The sequence below is a fragment of the Microtus pennsylvanicus genome, chromosome 3 (assembly GCF_037038515.1).
Source record: "Microtus pennsylvanicus isolate mMicPen1 chromosome 3, mMicPen1.hap1, whole genome shotgun sequence".
Lineage (NCBI taxonomy): Eukaryota > Metazoa > Chordata > Mammalia > Rodentia > Cricetidae > Microtus > Microtus pennsylvanicus.
In genome coordinates this window covers 30,627,523-30,642,297 of record NC_134581.1, presented here as the reverse complement: position 1 = coordinate 30,642,297, position 14,775 = coordinate 30,627,523, and the positions used below count along the sequence as shown (strand labels likewise).

At 37.2% G+C, this 14,775-nt stretch overlaps 1 protein-coding gene across 1 annotated transcript; it reads left to right on the top strand.

Annotated features, from left to right (window-relative positions):
• The first annotated feature begins 900 nt into the window (after positions 1 to 900).
• On the top strand, positions 901 to 14,378 carry Plscr2 (phospholipid scramblase 2). The gene is made up of 6 exons (XM_075965002.1): positions 901 to 957; positions 5,732 to 5,774; positions 8,249 to 8,469; positions 10,093 to 10,254; positions 11,508 to 11,669; positions 14,331 to 14,378. Exons 1-6 carry the CDS (start codon positions 901 to 903, stop codon positions 14,376 to 14,378), a joined length of 693 nt encoding a protein of 230 aa, XP_075821117.1.
• The last annotated feature ends 397 nt before the right edge of the window (positions 14,379 to 14,775 follow it).

Genomic DNA, 14,775 nt, shown 5'->3' with positions numbered 1-14,775 from the left:
TTTTCCCATGAACTCATGCCAAATCTTCATATAAATAACTCTAATCATTCGTGATTTTTGTCTCACATATTTTACATTCAAGGCTGAATGGCAAGGGTGTTGTGTTAACGTTTTCCATGGAGGCATGAACAGATGTCTTCTCCCTCAAGAAAGGGTACCATTAACATATCAAAGTAACAACTTCACTGAAGTCCAAGCTGAGGATCTGAGAGTGGGTGAAAAGTTAGAAATAGGAGCTTGGACATCTCTTAGGCAACTGCAGTATGGCAAAGCCCAGCCCATCCTTGTTGATTGACAACTCACACATGGTTCATTCCTACAGCTCTCAGCACAGCTTGCAGGCAACTCAAAAGGCAGGGAGGTCTCTCTCCTGAGGCTTTGGTAACTGATCCTATACTCTTGAGGAGGGGCCTTGCTGTTGTACATTTCGGCTTTCTTTGATCAGTGAGATTTGTTTACCTGCTGAGGCTTAAGAGTTCCCCTTTTTCCTCCAGAGAGGAATGTGTCAGTTTTGGGGAAATTGCTACCAAAGGAAAGATTGTCTGTTGATTCATCACAGTCAGAACTCTCAAAAATAGGTGAAGATGTGATATCCCATGGACTTTGTTGAAGTAGCTATAAAAAATAATAATGACACTTTAAAGTTCATAGATACTAGAGTTGAAATGTATCGTAGAGCTAGTTAAGGTAATTTCCAAAAGGATTTGTTATTCCATTTTTCTGTACAGTAATAACTATTTGGATCACTCCTGTTTTGGGAAGTAGTGGACATCCGGGTTACTCAGAACCTCAGGCTGTCTGCCCAGTCCCACCACCCATCTACGCTGACGAAGGCCCAGCCTTCTTTATTATCCAAAGTCAGCCAGAATCTCACCAGCTAGGTGGACCTGCTGTGACCCCATGGATTCCAGCGCCATCTCTTCTGAAATGCCACCTGGATTGGAATATTTAATTCACGTAAGTTCAAAAAGATAAAGCTTCATAAACAAGACCATGCTTCTAGTTTACTTATGGGTAGGCAATCACTGTGGTTCAAAAAAATTAGAGTCAGTAAACAGATTTTTTTTTTACAAAGGGTGTCACTCAATGCTATAGTCTGGCTTAGGATCCACTGTTTTGAATTCCTCCTAATTCATCTACCTCAGATTGAAAAATCATGTAGAGGTTATGACATGACACATAAAACATGACCATCTATTCTAAAATGAGTCACTGATTTTTATGGATTTATTTTCTTTCTGAAGTAAAATGTGAATGTCTTAGGAAGTTGTATTTTCTATTACCTTGGAAGTGGTTTATCTATTTTTTGTTTATTTGTTTTGGCTTTTTTTTAATTTATTTATTTATTAAAGATTTCTGCCTCCTCCCTGTCACCGCCTCCCATTTCCATCCCCCTCCCCCAATCAACCCCCCCTCTCTCATCAGCCCGAAGAGCAGTCAGGGTTCCCTGCCCTGTGGGGAGTCCAAGGACCTCCCACCTCCTTCCAGGTCTAGTAAGGTGAACATCCAAACAGCCTAGGCTCCCACACAGCTAGTATGTGCAGTAGGATCAAAACCCAGTGTTCTTGACTTCTCGCAGTCCTCATTGTCCACTATGTTCAGCGAGTCCGGTTTTATCCCATGCTTTTTCAGACCCAGTCCAGCTGGTTTTGGTGAGTTCCTGATAGAACATCCCCATTGTCTCAGTGTGTGGGTGCACCCCTCGCGGTCCTGAGTTTCTTGCTCGTGCTCTCTCTCCTTCTGCTCCTGATTTGGACCTTGGGGTTTCAGTCCGGTGCTCCAATGTGGGACTCTGTCTCTGTCTCCTTTCATCGCCTGATGAAGGCTAATATCCATATTTTCTATTACCTTGGAAGTGATTTATGATAATAGTCAAATGCTAGTAAATATTCAGCACATTTCTAGTTTTTTATAATATACTATACAGTATATTCCTCATTAGCTGATATTTGAAAATTTCATACATGTCTACAATAAAATTCTGGTCACATTAATCCACCTACCTTATTTTGTCTCACTCCTACACTGACAACTATTTTCAAGCCAAATCCTCATCCAACTTTCCTGTCCTTTTATTTATTTAGTGTGTGTGTGTGTGTGTGTGTGTGTGTGTGTGTGTGTGTGTGTGTGTGTTTGACTGTTTGTTTGAAAACCACTGAGTTTTAACAGACCTACCCCTGGGCTTTATAATTGTACTATCAACAGTTGCATGGGTAAGGTACTAGTGGCTAAATTACTAAAGACAATGACTTCCTCACTGCCAGCAATCTGAGAGCCTGAGATCAAAAGTAGTTCTCAGAGGAGTGTTGAGAACCATGAGCCATGTTATTATCTCTGACTAAATGTTTACCAGCTCAGTATTGTGTAGACCCTATCCAGGGAAAAACAGCTGCCGTGAGTTCATAGGTCTCTTCTCATCGTGTGGCTCCTCCTCTCTTCCCCATCTTCTGTGATGCTCTCTGAGACTTGGAGTCGGTGAAATGGGGACATGGCTGTTTCATATCATCAGTCACTTGTTCTCAGCACCTTAGCCAGCGGTGGGTCTCTGCATTAATTCACCATTCATGGCAGAGAGAAGTATCTATGCTCAAGACTGAGGGCAGCACTGGTCTGTTGATAAATATAAATACTTTGAAGGAAGTTTGATGATATGTCTATTTTAGCAAAATATAAATAGTAAGTTCATTGCTGGTGCCTGTGACCTCCCCAACCATGGGATTTTGAACCTGGTCCCTGGTTCAAGACATGAATTTCCTCTTGTTAGACTTCAGATCCTATAGGAAATCAGTAGTTTACCTCCAGAAAAGCTGTGCCTCTATTTCAGCAGCAGGAACACCTTCCTTGACAAGATGGTGTTAGAGAATATAAAGTCTGAAGATTACAAACTATATTAAATCTAGCAACAAGAAGGAAGCTGCAAGCTCAGTATGATTTCCTTGAGTTCTGGAATCAAAGTGTGCAGTAAGCAATGGTCATAACCTGTAGAGTTTGGGGAGCCTCTGGGACATTCTTGGTCAATAATTCCTGAGAAGATGTTCCACACTTGGCCCTTAGATTTTAGTTTTATAACCCATGGCTTCTGAGATAAGCATTATTACCCATGGCTTCTGGGATAAGCATTATTGACCAAACATGGTATATCCATTTTGACAGTTAAAAATTATGAAGCTACTGGATCTAATCTGCATGGGAAGTAAAAGACAAGATCTCCTAAGTAAATAGCATGGGGCTATGGGAGAGGGTAGAAGGTAAGAGAAAAGGAAGGGAGGGGAGCAGAGAAAAATATATAGCTCAATAAAATCAATTAAAAAAGAAAAAATTACGAAGCTTATAAATTAGTAAATTTTGATGTGAATCCTTCATGCATCTTTAGTTTCTGTTACCCCTCTCTCTGTACCTCCTGTTCTCCTCAACCCCTGGCCTTTGTTTAAAATTTGCCACTTTCAGTATTTCTTCAGTTTTTATATCGCACATTTGCTACCTTCTTCAGTTTCTGTAAGGCCTCTTCATCACCCACAGCTCTTCCCTGCCCCTCTTCTCCTCCCTTTGGGGTTTCTACAGACAGTATAATTTATATAAACACATCCATAAAGATCCAAACCTATTCACATTTGAGAGAGAACATATGGTGTTTGATTTTCCAGATTAGAGAGTACCTCACTCACTTTGATATTTTCCAGTTCCATCAATTCACTTTCAAATTTTATTGTTTCACATTTCTTTGCAGATGGATAAAATTCCATCGTGTGCCTGTCCTGCATTTTCCTTTTCCAGGCATCAGTTATTGCACATCTTGGGTGATTCCATTTCTTAGCTATTTTGAAAAGCACAGCCATGAGCATATGTGTGCAGACATCCCTGCAATAAAACGTAGAGTCCTTTGAGTATATGTCCAGAAGTGACATGCACGGGACATATGGAAGTTTTATTTTCAGTCTTTTGCAAAACTGCCAGATCGATTTTCATTGTGTCTGCATTCATTACAATTCTGCCAAGAGTGTGGACCAAGGATTATAAGATCTGATGCTCTGAAAGTGCTAGAAAGGAAGTAATGAGTGCACTTTTACATGTAGGCATGGCTAGCACTTTCTGCATAGGACTTTTAACGAGTTCACGTCTATACATAGTCATGGTGAGGGTTTTCTAAATAGGACTCCATCCAGTTGCACAGGACATAAGATCAGAAATCAACCAATGGTTTCTCATGAAACTAAATCTTATCACAAACAAAATGTTAATGAGTGCAGAGGCATCCCAGAGAACAGAAAAGAATCTTTGTTACCTATACATTTGACAGACGATTAGTGTATGGAGTATAGTAAGAACTCAAAAAGCCTAAATGTCAAGAAAACAAAGCACCCATCCAAAAAAAGTGAAATTATAGAATTGAACAGAAAGTTCTCAAAAGGAAGAAATACATGTGGTTAGTAAACATCTCTAAAAGTGTTCATTATCCTTAGCTGTAAAATATAGCTTAAAAACATTTTTGAGATTCTACCTCACCCGGGGCCATTTTCAAGAAGATAATTGACAAGATCTGGCATGGCCGTGGAGAAGGGTCATGCTTATACACAGGCTATAAGGCTTAACTCTTTTTTCTTTACAGAGCCATTGTGATGCAGAAGTACTATAATTACAGCCATTTACATGGGTGGAAACCTTCACGTTACCTCAGCGGCTCAGCATTATAAGCCTATGAAAGCAGACCTGCCTTCTGAAACCTCATGCCTTGATTCTGTATTTTGTACTCCGCAATCACAATACTGTATAAATGTCTTGATGTGTTAAATAGCTTAGTAAATCATAGAGGTCAGATTCAGTAAGTGGTACTGAAAAAAATGAATTTATATTCTGTGTATCGAGTGTTCTATTATTTTTTGTAATTAGTAAAATTACAATTTTTATTCAGACCACTTTTAATATTAGACACATGCAATGTTTCAAACATCAACCATAAGAGAAAAAAATCTGGGTTTGGGGGTACTGCATGTAGTTTAACATAGCAATGTTAAGTTGACACTTGCTTTGTTTTGTAAGTCAGATAGCTTTAGTAAGAGTCTACAGTTCAGTGTTTGTACAAGAGAGCATCTGGAGTTCAGCAAAGGAACTGTCTTCTAAATATGTACTTGTTTATATTTTGAAAAAAAAATACTTTGAAACATTTTTTAAAGAGTCAACATCATGCAGGTCATGGTGACCCATGCCCTGAATCCAGCCAAGTCAGAGAGATAGTAACTGCAGTGCCATCATAGGCTACATAAGGAAACCTTGCTCAAAACCTGAAAAACCACTACAACAAAAAGGCCACAGATCATAAGATGTATAGATGTCATGTATATAAACATGTATAGAAGATGTATAGAAGTCATGTATATAAACATGTATAGAAGATGTATAGAAGTCATGTATATAAACATGTATAAAAGATGTATATAAACATGTAAAAAATGTTTTCATATTTCACAAAAATCATATAGGGAGGACTTTCTAATTTTTATAGATATGTCAGGTTAAGCCAAACTGACCTAATTTCCACACATTAATAATAAATTAATTCAGTAGATATGTTTTAATGGAAAAAGTTTTTAAATATAGTTTTATCAAAAAATGAACAATTGTGAGAATTTGATACTGATAATTGTTGGCAGCTGGTTATAAATACTAAAAATATGAATCCAAAGTTGGTTAGCTAAAGCATCTGAAATTCTCCATTTTCTTTTCACTGTGACAGATAGATCACATTCTGATTCACCAGCAGTTTGAGTTTGTGGAAGGTGTGTATTCTGTTCTCTTCTTCGTATTTCTAGAAAGACAATGAAAGCAAAAGCACACTGAAGACCACAAATACAGCAGGAAGGAGAACTTGGTTGCTTACAATGTCTTTCCTCATAGTCTTCAAACAAGCAGTGGTATCTAGAAATTTTCATTTCTATAAATTAGGGAACTCTTGGTAAATATTACGATGGCCAACTTCCCTCATGATACAGATACTAATTTGAAAAAGAACACGCAAAACTTACCTTTGCTCTCATATCTAAAATTGCCCCATGTTTTACCACCCTACTTGGTTTCTCAGCTGCTCTCTACCAGATTGTAACCAGTGTGAGGCTTGCACAGTACCTCGGGCAATGGTGCGGGTCGCACAGTGAAAGATCTTTGGAACTAGGGTGGCGGTGTTCTGTAAAATCACTGTTAATGCCATGCAGGACCATGACATCTACGTGTTATAGGGCTCCTCAGCACTTCCTAGTTCAGCCCAGGGCCCTGTTGTCTTAGAGATGCTGTGCAGAGCATGGCCAGGTGCCTACAGATATCTCCACAGGTCCAGTGTCTCCAGGTGCAAAAAAAAAAAAAAAACAACTGAAGAAGCTACTAGAAAATTATGATAATTTCCAAGTGGATGGAGATCGTAGAGAGATGTGTGAACTACCGTGTCGTGTATCTACATGATAACAGCTGACATTTAGAACACACCTTTTAAATTCATGGTCACCTGTCTACAAAGTTACTTTTCATTGGAAAATTGGGCCATGCATTGTATGGCGCACTTCTGGACTTTAAATACATAGTTTTCCTTATTTCATTTAAATTGCCTTTTATGTATATTGTTACATATTATAATATTTTGGGCTTAAGTTTTTCTAAACCAAGTTGTTCTTTGAAAACAAACACTATCTTTTTTTATAATGTTTTGTACTTTGAATATTTGCAAATATTCAAAATCCACAGTATATATTCTGAGAATTTTAAGCCTCAAAGTCAGATTTTACATACTATGTAGCCTTACATTTCTAAGATTTAGATATGTAAGTTCAAATTATTTGCTCAGCAATTACAGCCACTGTATTATTAATCCACATTCACTAGCTCTTCAGTCTGTGATTAAGAAGAAAAACCCACATCTTCAAATTGTTACTTATTCTCTCAAATGGAGTCATTTTTACTATTACAAACAATATAAAAAGATAACAAATTCTCTGTTCACTTTCAGCATCTGAGTTTATAACCAGCAATTGTACTTTCATCTTATTGAAAAGTAAACAGACGCTAAGGATAGAGTTCCATCATTTCTTTTCTTTTGCACTCTTAGGACTCAAATCTAGGGTCTTGTGCATAGTAAGCAATTATGCTACCACTAAACTGATTGTAGCCCTGCATAGACTCATTTTGTTGGATTTAATTTTCCAATGAGCTGGCAGAAAACTAGAATTTGGATAAAGCGAGTATAGTTCAAGCTACACAATTGAACTGCTATTTGAATAATAGATGTTCTCTCAGTAAAAATAAAGTAATTTTCAGTTTTTTAAATCTTCACAAAAATATTTGTGGCAGGTATTGTTACCATGGAAGTTTTTAAGAGACTGAAATCAAGGCATCTTCAAGTCTCATTGAAGCCTCTAAAATGAGTCCATAGTGCTAGGGCTTCTAAAGGACATTTTTCTACGGGCAAATTTGATTATTAACTACTCTTTCTTTCTCTAAATAAGAGAAGACCCCCATAGCTAGACTTTGGTTAGATGATACTTGAGAATCTGCATTTGGCACCTGTCTGTTTTCAGCATTGAAAGGAACACCAGTAAGGCAGAGTTCATTTGGGACGCCTTTGGCTTTGTGGTCCCACAACATGGCACCGTGATAGGACAGTTGAAATCTGAGCTGAGTTGCCATGCACCTTTCTCACACTCACCCCTTGTCCAGTATTTCCCTACCCTCCTCAAGGGGACCCTGGCTCAGTGCAATGATGCTCTTCACCTTTCCACTTTCAATTGCTCTCATTTTACCTGTGTGCATGAAGAGTATGTCTCCCCATTGCTTAATGATAATGCAAAAAAATATGGTTTATAAAAAAGTCTCAAACCAACTGATTTGCTTTATTGACTCATGTGATTTTAAAAACATCAGCCGTTCTTTAGTTTATCCATAATACATGAACACTATGCTTAAGAAGTGGACGTTTATCCACACACCTATCACCACTGGGCCTGCCCTGTGCAGCAGTCTCCTTCATGAATTAAACCATAGGGGTATCAAAAATGACTGCTTTGTTTTCCATGTCTCTCAGAGCTATTTGATTTCTTCTTAGTTTGCTGGCCTCTCTTCCTTTTCTTCTGCCTTTCCTTCCTTTTTCTCTTTTTGTGCTATCTAGAATATCATCTAGACCCAGAATATCTAGATATTATATGATCTTAGGATAGGTTGAGGATTTTAATGCACCATTGATTATACTTACATGCTTTATCTCTTTTAGCCATTTTAGGTTTTGAAACAGCTAACAAATACAAAATTCAGAACCAACTTGGGCAGAAGGTTTACTACGCAGTGGAGGAGTCTAATTTCTTCACACGCAATTGCTGTGGGGACTCCAGGAGTTTCTCCATGAGGATTCTTGATAACTCAGGTCACGAAGTCATACTTTTGAATCGACCACTAAGATGTAGCTCTTGTTTCTGCCCCTGCTGCCTCCAGAAGGTCTGTGAACACTTACCAACACAGTTTGCAACATAATTTAGCGAGATTTTTTGTCATGTTTTTAATATTTTTAAAAGTGACCCATGAGCAATATTTGGTCTTTCTTCAACGGTAGGAAGGAAGCTGAATAACTAAGCCTGTGCCCTTGGCTAATCTCCCCTTAGTGGCAGAGTGATATCTCAAACAGCACTTTCTGATGTTCAAGGGAGGACATTTTGGTCACATCTCTTCTCAGAAATGATCATGACTGGTATGGATCAAACTAATGGAGCTCCATGTCTGAGGATGTCCTGGAACAGTTTTCCAGAAATAGAGTGCATTGACAGAAGAGCTGGGATAAGGATAGATGTATTCATCTTGTGATTTGTCTGATGATTTGAATACTCCACTGAGGGACAAACAGAAAAAATATCATCTCCTGTATTTTTCATTTCTTCTCTTTTAATAAACACAGCAAGTTATGTCATCAGTAGTAAACATTCTCCAGACGGAGACGTCCTCAGCTAAAGTCCTGCTGTCTGGTTCATATTACTTGGTGATCTAATCATTGCAAAGGCACCTTTTAGAGCAGATACCAGGGCATACAGACTTTTCAGGGAAGGTAGCTCTTGCCTGGATTTCACTAGCCCATGGCCAGTTCTGCCTGCATATCCCAGTGATTCTGCCAATAATATAGTGGCTCAAAGAACACAGGAAAAAGTTATTTGAGGTTTAACACTGTACTTACTGTACTCTGAGAGAATAAGTTTGTGTATAAAGAATGTGTTGTCCATGCTATTTAGACAAGGTATAATCTTACATGCATAGCAGTATGTGAGGAGAAAGGATCTGGGGAAAGTACTATATAATCAGTAGAACATGGTCATGAAGCTTGATCATGGATTGTGATATCCTCTTAGTAAACAAATAGCAGGGCCATGAGTCTAGTGCTCAGCGTTCTTTCCTTATACAACATCAAGAATCACAGTTGAAAATTCACCAATGATCAGAGCTCTGTCCATATAGATAAGCCACTGTTAATAAACAAGTTTAAGAAAAAGAATTTGAGCCGGGCAGTGGTGGCGCACGCCTTTAATCTCAGCACTCGGGAGGCAGAGACAGGTGGATCTCTGTGAGTTCGAGGCCAGCCTGATCTAGAAAAGCTAGTTCCAGGATAGGAACCAAAAAAGCTACGGAGAAACACTGTCTCGAAAATAAAGAAAGAAAGAAAGAAAGAAAGAAAGAAAGAAAGAAAGAAAGAAAGAAAGAAAGAAAGGAAGAAAGAAAGAAAGAAAGAAAGAAGAGTTTGTTAATGATTTTGGCATTTTTTTATAAATGTTTTCATTTATATATATAGTTTATATATAGTTATATATATATATATAATTTTCATTTTAATAAATGAAACATTCAAACTGTCAAACATTCAATTTGTTCCTTCTATGTATTTTCTGAGGAATCTGATGCAACTTAATTCATCTTTCTTTGGGGCAGTTACTTCTTCCATGAATTAAGAAAAGAAATAGCAGTGATCTAATTAATGAGTGTTGTAGATTGGAACACTGTGGGCCATTCTTAGTAAATGAAGGCACAAATAGACAATGTGATCATAAACATATTTATCAATGTTCTTTTTCCTTTTAGATAGAAGTCCAAGCTCCTCCTGGTGTGACAATAGGTTATGTTGTTCAGACCTGGCACCCATGTCTTCCAACATTTACAGTTCAAAACGAGAAAAACCAGGCTGTTCTAAAAATTGCTGGCCCATGTATCACGTGTAGCTTTGGAGGAAATATTGATTTTGAGGTAACAGATGTGATCATGTTAATTGGACTTCATTTCCTTATAAGTAGAACATATTTTGCAATGAGCTATGATTGTATTAAATGGAGATTTTTGTACAAATATTTCAAAAGAGAAATAATGTGATCAGAAAAATATTTTCTGGTCCAATGAAAGGTCCTTGCTGATGCTGTTAAAGAACAAGGTGCAGTCATCTGAAAAATATCCACAATTCCTGTATTGGCTACTTCTCAAATTGCTATGATCAATACCCGACAAGAAGCAAGGTCAAAGAAAAGGGGTTTTAAGGGTACATTACCCTTCAGGCACCAGATGCACATGCTACATAGACCTCCATGCAAGCAAAACACCAACGTACATAAAGTAAAAAATGAGTGAATATTTTTTTTTTAGAAGAAAAAGCTTAGTGCAGGTATAGTGGTTACTGTCCAGTCATGCTTCTCTGGGATCTGCCTGTTTAGTCAGTCTATTGGAAAACATGTTTTTACATTTACTTCCTGGAGGACTTTTTAAAGCTGAGGGAATTTGACTCTCTGATTCTCTTTGAAAGTCAGAAAACCTGAAAACAAATGAGGCCTACATTTCCACAGAACAGCCATAAATACTCTCAAGTGGATGAGGAATGCCACTTCCTGATTTCCAGTCTCCATGTTTAGAACCCTCTCTCCGTGCCAGTGAATGCTGGTCTCTGTGTTCACTCTTGTCACACCGTCTGCCGCACTTGGTAACTGTGGAGTTTTCATTCCTCCCTTAGAATCCAATTATGTATACATGAAGGCTTGCCTACAATGACCAAGGCATGGTCAATCACAAACATGGGCAGTTATAAGAAAATACAGGTGAATACTACAAGAGATCTTACAAAGCATGTGTGTATGAGGCTCTGAACATGTGTGAGGGTATTTAATACATCCTACAAAGACTTTATATACTGGTAGGAGTAAAAATAGATCTATATGAGCAAGCATCTAGATATGTGCAAAGTTATTATTTTCTATTTTCAGAAATATTAACAGAAGCTGACATACAATTTACTTTTAGGAAATAAGTGAAAATACTGGGGAAACCTTGTGAATTTTTCATATATAATGCCAAAAATTCCCATTTTATGCAACACCCCTTCCAATGTTTAGTTACATGAGAGCATGATTTAAATGGCACATTTCTGATATTCATCCCTGAAAGTAGTTTATTATTAGTTTTCTAGAACTTTTTAAACTTCTCCTTTGGTTCACTGATTTTTGTTTTCAATACAGATCATGTCTCTTGACGAAAAAATTGTGATTGGTAGGATTTCCAAGCATTGGTCTGGTTTTCTGAAGGAGTTACTGACAGATGTGGACAGTTTTGGGATCCAGTTCCCACTAGACCTTGATGTGAAAATGAAGGCTGTGATGCTTGGAGCGTGTTTCCTCATAGTAAGTCAACTCCTTATGTTGGAGGGGGAGAGCCACACAGAAACTATAGTATTTAAATCACTGCTTGCCCCATAGCTCTAGTTTCTTATTGGCTAACTTTTGCATCTTAATTTAACCCATTTCCATTAATCTGTGCATCACCAAGAGGTCGTGGCCTACCAGCAAAGCCTCAGCATTTCTGTCTCTGGTGGCAGCTCCTTGGCTTCTCCCTGACTCTGCCTCCTTTCCCCAGCATTCAGTTTAGTTTTCCCTGCCTAGTTCTGTTCTTTTGCCCTATCACAGGCCAAGACAGTTTCTTTATTCATTAACCAATAAAAGCAGCACGTAGACAGAAGGACCTCCAACACCATCATGTGATTACTATTTCAGATGGAATCCCAGAACTATATGGAGATAATGCAGAAAACAGCACACTTAAAGATATCTTTCTTAGTTAAGGAAATGGGAAGTGGGTATGTTTATATTTCATTGTATATATGTATGCGATTCTAAAGAAATAGGAAAAAGAAAACTAAACAATGTAAGTAATACATTCTTACTTCCCAGGTTTTATAGAAGAGGTTATGTATATCCCCAGCTCTCAGATGATCTCAGGTCTTCCTTAAAATTTGGATTCAGGGACATATCTTCTATTTAAAGAATCCACACAGTTTCAAATCAAAGATTCAAAGCCCATCTATTGAGAGGTTCTGACTTTACAAAACAGAAAGTTAACTTGAGACTTCAAAGAATTAATAATTATATGGGATAGAAGTTGCTGAATCAAAGAGTTTTATCTTGACATATTATTTGATTAAATACCAAACAAAATAAAATGTAATCATCAATAATATACTTTCAAACAAATCTCTAGATCTAGCTCACATGTTACAGGAAATATTTAGGATAAAGCAGTGGTCCTGAGATTTTTTTTTTTTCAGTGCCCATACTAAGTTCCAAGCTCAAAATCAGAAGTTTGTTGAATATACAGGAAATTCTCCCATGTGATCAAAGTTAAAGGTTACAGAGACAGATTATTTTATCAAATTAGTGAAAGCTTTGTGTGGCATTCAGGGAAATATGAACACTTGCTACATGATGCTAAAATAAACTATTGATTTTTTAATGCAGCAATGGTATTGTGGCTGTGAATAAACTTAATGAAGTCCATATATATCTAAAGGAACATATCATGGGATGTTGGCTAATTTTATATCAGGGTGACACAGATTGGAGTCATTTGGAAGAGGGAACCTCAACTGAGTAAATGCCCTCATCAGATTTGCCTCTGGTCATCCATTTTCTTGATTGATGATTAAATGTGGGAAGGCCCAGATCACTGGGACAGTGCTACCTCTGAAGTGTTGGTTCTGGGTTCCATAAGAGGGCAAACTAAACCATGACAAGCAAGCCAGTAAGCAGCATCCTTTCATGGCCTCTGCATCAGCTCCTGCCTACAGGTCCCTAGTGTATTTGGGTTCCTGACCTGACTTTCCTCAGTGAAGGACTATGTGAGCTCTAAGGTAAAATAAACCATGTAGTTTTAGATCATGGTGTTTTATCACAGTAATAGAAACCCTAAGACATGAGGCATTTCATATTTGCTTTTAATTTTCTTTTGAGACCAAGTATCCTTGTTTAGTCTAAACTGGCATCTGTTATGGCAATCCTCTTGCCTAAGTCTCCTAAGTGCTATAATTTCAGGTATTCACACAGTTTCAGTTTCAACACAGGAGAGATTTTATTTTAAAAAAAAATTTTGCTCTTCAATCAGAATAAAGTCATAAAAATCTAAGAAATTAAATAATAGATTTGCCAAACATAGTCATGTTAGTAATTATAAAACCAGGCTAGGAATCACAAATTTAGCACACTATTCTTGCAAATTTGAGATATGTGCAATAACTAATTCCTAATTAAAGCTTCAATATTGTAGCATTTCCATTTACTTCAACAGACAAATATTGTGTCTGTTGATAATTATGGGGTTAAATGATATTCTAGTAAAAGTATATGTCGTGAGATAATCAAACTAACTGAAATATCAATCACCTTAAAGATTGTCTTTATTTTGCAATGTGAATATTTAAAATCTACTCTTTAGCAATTTTCAAATATACAGTGAAGTGATACACCTCCAATCCCAGTGCCTTGTGTGAATCACTAAAATTTATTCTTCATTAATGAGCATTTAGAGTCTTTGGTACAACCCTTATTCCCCCAACTCAGCTTCCATCCTCAGGCTACAATTCTACTCCCTTTGTTTAGAATGAAGAGTTCAACATTTTTACACTTCACAGGTGAAGAGTATGCTATATTTTATTTTCTTCTCTGGCTCATTTCATGTTATATACCATCTTCCAGGGTTATCCATTTTGTTGTTTATTAAAAGGATTCATTATTATGAATATAAAGTATTTAATTTGTAGTATAATACCCCATTTCCCTTGGTTATTTTTCTTTTCCCTTTGGTTTGGTTTATACTTTGATTATTACTGCTTGTCTGATTGTCTTGTTTGTCTTTACTTTGCTTGAAAAAAGTTCTCACCAAGCAGACCACTATGGCATCAAACTCAAAACTCTACTGCCTCCCATTCCTGGGTTTCCTCAGTTTTCTTAATTTTAAAAGTAGCTTCACTTTTGTTGCTGAAAATTAACTTTATTACTTTTCTTCTTATCTAGGACTTCATGTTTTTTGAAACTGGTAGAGGCCAGAGACCAAAACTATGATTATTTTAATGAATCGATAAATGTGTCCTTAGAAAATGTGAAGCCGGAACGTTAAGACTCAAAGGAAAGGATTTTGTTGTTGAAGTCATGCATCTATCCTTGAATTAAATTAAGATGTGTACAACTCCACTGTCATGTGTTTCACTTTTCAAGTTATTATAATTTGTTTCCTAGCTCACTAGATTATAGACCTTTTCATATACTATAGGGGATATTCACTTTTTTCCTTGGGAAAATCAGCATAAGAGTTAAAAACTTTCCTGTTCCTGCTCTCATCCTGCCATCAAAAAAAAAAAAAAAAAAAACACTTGAAAGGAGTGTTCCCATACCTGATCCTTTATCTTCCAAGCTCTGTGATGACCCTTGAGCCTTAATTTACTTAACTGCTGGTAAGAAA